Source organism: Gossypium hirsutum, chromosome A05 (genome assembly GCF_007990345.1).
Source record: "Gossypium hirsutum isolate 1008001.06 chromosome A05, Gossypium_hirsutum_v2.1, whole genome shotgun sequence".
NCBI classification, from domain to species: Eukaryota; Viridiplantae; Streptophyta; class Magnoliopsida; order Malvales; family Malvaceae; genus Gossypium; species Gossypium hirsutum.
The window spans coordinates 46,657,780-46,664,671 of NC_053428.1; the positions used below are offsets into that span (position 1 = coordinate 46,657,780).

The 6,892-nt window shown below is 35.3% G+C and overlaps 1 protein-coding gene across 4 annotated transcripts; it reads left to right on the plus strand.

The window, feature by feature from the left end:
• The first annotated feature begins 492 nt into the window (after window positions 1-492).
• LOC107957197 (RNA demethylase ALKBH10B) lies at window positions 493-5,990 on the plus strand. 4 transcript variants are annotated; one of them, XM_041114153.1, is made up of 8 exons: window positions 522-877; window positions 1,161-1,757; window positions 2,880-2,977; window positions 3,092-3,209; window positions 4,040-4,159; window positions 4,282-4,398; window positions 4,483-4,636; window positions 5,080-5,990. In XM_041114153.1, the coding sequence occupies exons 2-8, from the start codon at window positions 1,340-1,342 to the stop codon at window positions 5,756-5,758; spliced, it is 1,704 nt and encodes a 567-aa protein (XP_040970087.1). In that variant the 5' UTR covers window positions 522-877; window positions 1,161-1,339; the 3' UTR covers window positions 5,759-5,990. The 4 variants fall into 4 exon arrangements, with proteins under 4 accessions (XP_040970085.1, XP_040970086.1, XP_040970087.1 ...); XM_041114154.1 differs by having other exon boundaries at window positions 523-877; window positions 4,285-4,398; XM_041114151.1 differs by having other exon boundaries at window positions 493-1,757.
• The last annotated feature ends 902 nt before the right edge of the window (window positions 5,991-6,892 follow it).

Sequence of the window (6,892 nt, forward strand, 5' to 3'; positions counted from 1 at the left end):
TAAACACTTTCCAAATTATCAGTGCTTATTGATTGAACTTGCGAATAAGAAACAAAAAATATTTGTATTTATCAAAGGATATTGCAATTTTAATACTGATATCAAAATATATAATATATATCACAATTACTTTGGTAAAATTTTTAGTTTTATTTCTCTTTTCTTATGAAAAGCAACCAATTCCTCTACAATAATTAAATGACAAATTATATAAATAAATTTCATAATTAAGTTTATCTTAAGACTAAAAAATGTTCAAAGTAGTGAACTTACAAAAACAAAAAATTTATAATGATAATATAGTAAATTTATTTTTAAATAATTTTACATTTTGTCAATCAAACACTTATATCTTAAATTCTAATTAAATGAACTAAACAAGATAACTTTTTATCTTATAATATTATATTGTTATAATTTTATTATAAAAGATAATGTAGTTACGAAATTAATTTAAAATTCGACCAACCAAAAGCGGTTTAATGCTAAGAGGTTAACCTCCGCAAAAAGCCCAAAGTTAGAACTCAACCCAAGACATTCGAACTTTTCTCAGACGTGAATTAAAACACCAAAATTCACCTTAGAAATTGAAGAAGAATATTCGTATGTGGTACGATAATCGATCCCTGGTGAGGGAAGGAAGTTTTGTTGGATTTTAGCTACTATAAAAACGCATCTTTATGCGTCATCGATAAGCCAAGCCGTGATCTCTTTCACTGTGACAAAGGCCCTTCTTGTTTTTCTTTCCAAGAACCAGATACCCAAACCCTAAATTGCTTGCGTTTTCACAATCTGCGCACAACCAAAGCAAAGTTCCCATTTTTCCAGATCTGACTAAACTAAACCAATCCTTTAGATCGGCTTAAACCTTTAAAAAGTAAATAAAGACCCAGTTTTTAATATTTTTTCACTATATATTTCTATTTTGAAGTTGGATTAAGTTAAGTTAAAAAAAATTTGTTTGTGATTTTACGTGATCACGTTGGATTCTGCGGGATTTAAGCTAATTAGATCTGTTTTTGGGTATTTTTAATTTATATACGTTGTTTTAGCAGTTTAATTTTTTTATCGGTTTGGGAGCGTTTTTTCTTTTTCCTCAATGGCAGTGCCATCGGGAAATGCAGTTTTATCAGATAAAAAGCAGTTTCCTGCTCCTTCAGCTGCAGTAGCTGGCGGCGCAGGTGGTGATGCTGGAGCCGTTGGCGGTGCAGCAGCAGCAGCAGCAGGAGGAGGAGGAGGAGGTGCAGAGTTCAACCAGCACCATTATCGGAATTGGTTTCCCGATGAGCGTGATGGCTTTATCTATTGGTTGCGGGGTGAATTCGCAGCAGCCAATGCTATGATTGACTCCCTTTGTCATCATTTGCGTGAGGTCGGGGAAGTTGGGGAGTATGAAGCCGTCATAGCTTGCATTCAGCAAAGGAGATGTCACTGGAACCCCGTGCTTCATATGCAGCAGTACTTTTCGATTGCTGAGGTTTCCTATGCTCTTCAACAGGTGGCCTGGAGATGGAGGCAAAGGCATTGTGATCATGGGAAAGTTGGGGGAAAGGATTTTAAAAGGTTTGGCTTTGGCTTTAAGGGGCATAGGGTAGAGGTGGCCAAAGAAATACAGAATTCTGTGGTGGATACTAATGGGAATTCTACTATTACCGCTGTTTCAGAGAGAAATGAGAGAGGGAGTGAGAAATATGAGGAACTTAACTTAGGTGGTGAGTTAGGGAAGGTGGAAGATAAAGGCTCAGTTGTCACAGAGGGTAAGATGGTTACATAGTGTTTCATGTTTATTGCTTTCATTTCTTGTATTTACATTGTGGTGAACATTTGAATTAGGATAGTCAATAATATATTCTATGATGTAGCTTGCCATGTTTGATTATTTGTTCTGATGGGATGATTGAAGCTTGTTTGCCTAAAGGATTTTAAGTGTTGATATCGGTTGACTTTTACTTGCATTCTTGTGAAGAACAATACCTTCTGTTTCAGTTTGTTATGTTTGGTAATCTTTTCTGATGGGATGATTAAAATTTGTATCTAAAGGCTTTTCGGTGGTGACATTGGTGACTTTCACTTGCATTGCTGTGAATGTTGAATTTGTTAGTGAATGATACCATATTTTCGCAGCTTTTCATGGTTGATTATTTGTTGAATTGCCTTGTGTAATTTGATAAAACTAAATTTTCCTTGTAATCTAGTTGAATCTTTTACACACTAAAAGGTAACTACGCTTATATTATAATTGGGTTTATGATTGAATTGGTTTATATTAACACACGTAATTTGATCTTTTTCTTTTACCAAATGAAAAGCTAGTTAAAGAAGTTATATTCCTTTTATAACAAGTTTTTTGGGTCTGTTTATGCATTCAATTGTGTCTATTGGGCGTTGACATAACCTAGCAATCTATGATTGCAGTCTATGCTGTTTACTTTCTTTAGTTGATATTTGATTTGACTCGCTTTCTTCATTGCTCAGTCTGAATTACGAATGCTGTGTCAGACCTATATTCTGCATCCGAATCTGTCGTTTTAGCGTCTGTTCTATGCTCTACAATGCATAGTGCATGTAACGGAGCTTTCAGCATCTTACGAGGTGCTGAAAGTGGAAGCTACGCATTTAATATTCCCTAGATTTATTTTTCTTAGACTTGAAACTTATCCAAATTGTTTACTTATGTATTGTAGAAATATCGTCTCTTTCCTGTTTAGCTAGGAACAGCTGGAATAGATTGGGTAGGGTATTTAGTGGTTGCCCCTTGATTCAAATCTTGCTATAAATATTGAACTCAGTTCGATCTCTTCAAATAATTCTTTAGATTTTAACATTTAATTTCTCCTTTTTTTTTATATTTATATGTATTTATATTTATGATCTTTCAGAACATGATTCACATCCTGCACAAAATCAGAATGAAAACCAGACTCTGGCATTGTATCCAAAAACTTTTGTTGGTAATGAGATGTTTGACGGAAACATGGTAATGCTGTATAACTTTTATGATGATATTTTGAAATTTTGTATGAACTGATAGATTCTTGCTTCCTTTCCTCCCTATTCTTTGTACTTCTTATGAGCGAAATTTTATTTTAAGGTCAATGTGGTGGATGGGCTAAAATTGTATGAGAAACTGTTTGATGAGAAGGAAGTTTCTGACCTTGTCTCCTTGGTAAATGATTTAAGGGCTGCTGGGAAAAGAGGACATTTTCAAGGCAAGTTCTCTTAAAAGTTCTTTCTTTGGGGGTCATTTTGGCACCTAGAGTTTCGCTGCTTTCTTTGTTTTCAGCTGAATCCTATCACAATTGATAGGCTTTCAGCTTCGTTGTTTATAGTTTTATCTATCATGCATCTATTCTGGGGCAAGCTGGTAATTAGTATCGCTGAGTAGGAAAAACTGAAAACTGACCTGAACTGAGGTGTTTGGGCGGTTTATGAAATGCAAGTTAAAAAACTGCTATATCCAAAACTGAACTGAACTGAACTGAACTGAATTTTATTTTTATTTAATTTATAATTAATTTTAATTTTTTATGAAATAAAACAAATATTTTATATTTAAAAAAGTTAGAAGTTATGATTATTTTTTATTTACTTGGAAAATTGTTTTTAGAAATATTTATGAATAAAACTTTAAAACTTAACAAAAATAATATTCAAAAACCATAAAACAAAGTTCATTTTATCAAAATAAGTCTAAAAATTCAAAACCAAAAATTAATATGGAAAAACTGTGAACTGAACTGAATGAAATTATGATGGATGGTTCGAAAAATCTAAAAACCCCGACCAAACGAAATCGCCATCACCCCTAGTAATAAGGAAATCATCTACTATGTCAATTTCTGTACTGTGTTAGAGGGACGGATAATTTTGCTCATGGCAAAACTGATTAAGTTCTTTTATCTGCTGATCAGTCTTTGGAATAATGTTGTTTCAGTATGGTAGTGCAATTTCTTGGATGCTGTATATTTGTAATAATAATATCCTTGCATTCAAATATCACTAATAGCTGAATTGTAATGTGAAAATTTATGAGAAGCAGTTCAGACATATGTAGCTTCAAAAAAACCGATGAAGGGACATGGCAGAGAGATGATTCAATTGGGCCTTCCAATTGCTGATGCCCCTCTGGATGATGAAACTGCTGCCAGGACCTCCAAAGGCATGTTCTGTGCCTTCTCCTTGATTCTTAACCCCCACCCACCCAAATACATAAATGCACATATGTTTTTAAAATTTAAAGTTAAATGATTTTGATTCCTTTCTATGTTGATTGAGCTTTAGTAGATCGGAAAATAGAAGCCATTCCTTCCTTGTTGCAAGATGCTATTGAACGTTTGGTCGACTTGCAAGTTATTAATGCAAAGCCAGACTCTTGCATCATTGATGTCTATAATGAGGTAGGTAAAAGATGGTGCTGCTGGTTGTTTCCTATACCATGAGTCTAGCTTTAAGCCTAATGTTACTGTGGTCTTTTTCTTCTAGGGGATCATTCACCGCCTCGAATGTGGCCACCTTGGTTTGGAAACCCTACTTTCGTCTTGTTCTTGACTGAGTGTGACATTACTTTTGGAAGGGTTATTGGGGTTGATCATCCGGGTGATTTCAAAGGCTCTCTAAAGCTTTCTCTTTCACCTGGGTAAATGTTTTACTGTTTTCTGTGCTCAGAAAATGGTCATTGTTTAGAATTGAATGATATCTATTGTGTCCGGCTAACTAATTTCGATCAATTTAGCTATTTAGTCCTAAAACATCTGGTAATAATGCCTCTAATGAATGGAGGCCTCACTTATGTTTCTTTGACTCCATTTTTTTTAAGTATCTGTGGTGAGCACATTTTCAGACATGAGTATTTGGAATATGATTCTTCAAGGGGAAAACTTTAAAAAATTGAACATATCCATGTCACACGTATACTTATATCCAACACTTGCACTAGAGTCCAAGTAACAGAGGTCCCTACATTAGAATAGTGGTGGCTAATATAAGGTATTCTTCTCTAGAACTGCTTCATTTAGTTCAATTGGATTGTCTTCTTTTGTTTCATATTTCCTGATTGTGAATTTCATAACTTTGATGCAGATCTCTCCTCGTAATGGAAGGAAAATCAGCTGATTTTGCCAAACATGCACTACCTTCTGTCCGAAAGCACCGCATGCTTGTTACATTTACCAAGTATCAACCAAAGAAATCTGTGGCTGACAACCAGAGGCCTCCTTCACCTTCGGTTTCTCAGTCTTCACAATGGGGTCCACCATCTAGTCGATCACCCAACCATTTTCGCCATTCTGCTGGCCCCAAGCATTTTGCAGCAATACCAACAACTGGTGTACTTCCAGCTGCAGCAATTCGGCCACAAATTCCACCCGCAAATGTTGTTCAACCATTATTTGTGCCTGCACCTGCTATTCCATTTCCTGCTCCAGTTCCCATCCCGCCTGGTTCGACCGGGTGGTCAGCCGCTGCTGGTCAAAGGCATTTTCCACCTCATCTACCCATTCCTGGCACTGGAGTTTTCTTGCCTCCACCAGGCTCAAATTCATCGTCTCAACAGTTGTCAACTATTGCAACCGAACTCAATGTTCCCATGGAGACGATTTCCCCTTTAGAAAACAGTAATGGTTCAGGGAAACTCACTCACCATAAAACTTCACCTAGAGGGAAGTGTGATAGACCGTCACCAAAACAAGGCTGCAATGGAAGTGTAGATGAAACTGGTAATGGAAGTGCTATGATGAAGGAAGAACAGCAATGTGCTTGACAAGCGAACCTGCAAATGCAGTTTAGAGAGAGAGAAAGAGAAAGAGGTAGGCTGCAAACAGAAATGAGTTTCAAGCAAATGTAAAGATCGGGTGGCATTCGAAACTTTTTTTGACATTTCATACTGGTGGGGGAAGGGAAGAACTTCTCAGTTCTCTCTACAATCTTTCATTTGTGTTTTTGGTTATCATATGCACTCTTAAAGTATGTGGAAAACTCCATTTTTGATTTAAGCTTTGGCTCTTATGAGTATCTGATTTACAAGTTTTCTTACGCAGAAATGGTTGAGTTGCTTTACGGTACTGAAAAGATATGGGTGACTCACTAGAGTGTCGAAAACAAGTTATTTCAGCTTATGCTACTTGGACTCTGGTCCAAGTGTTAGAAATGAGTATGTGCTTGATAATATTGCTATATTCAATTTTTTAAACTTTTCATTTTGGATAAATTTGTATAAATATATATTTAGGGAGTCACGTTTTTATACCTACCCGAGACATGGCTATTCTCTAAAAATATGCCTTAGACACGAGTATTTTAACAAAATGAAGAATCTGGGCAAAATATAAGTTTGAGTTTGTGCTGTTACGAATATAATAAAATTGAGTATGAATGTATGAATATTTCTTTAAAAAGAAGAAGAAAAACAGATTATATATATATATTGGTACATTTGCATGCATAATTAAGGCCAGGAGAAGTTAATTAAGGTTGTTTGGTTTCCCGTTTTAGCTACCTATTGTATGTAGTGCGTTGTTGGAAGGAGATATGTATGTAGTAAGTTGCTGGAAGGAGATAGAGTGAAGGATATGTTGAATGTCTTCAAATATTGATTGGGGTTTCCATTCTGCAATAGTGTATCCTAATAAAAGATTAAGGTAAATTATATTTACAGTTACTCAACTTTGGGGTAGTTGATAAAACAATCATTTAAGTTTCAATTCAGTCATTCCAACTTTCGAAAAATAACAAAACAATCCTTTTAACCATTTTTCGTTACTTTTGTAACGGAAAAGTGACATGGCATTTAATGGTGGACTAGCTGTCATTTAAACAGACCCATTTAAGAAGTTTGGGAAGTAGAAGAACAAGAGAAAAAGAAGAATAAGAAGATGAGAAGAAAAAGAGAAAATGG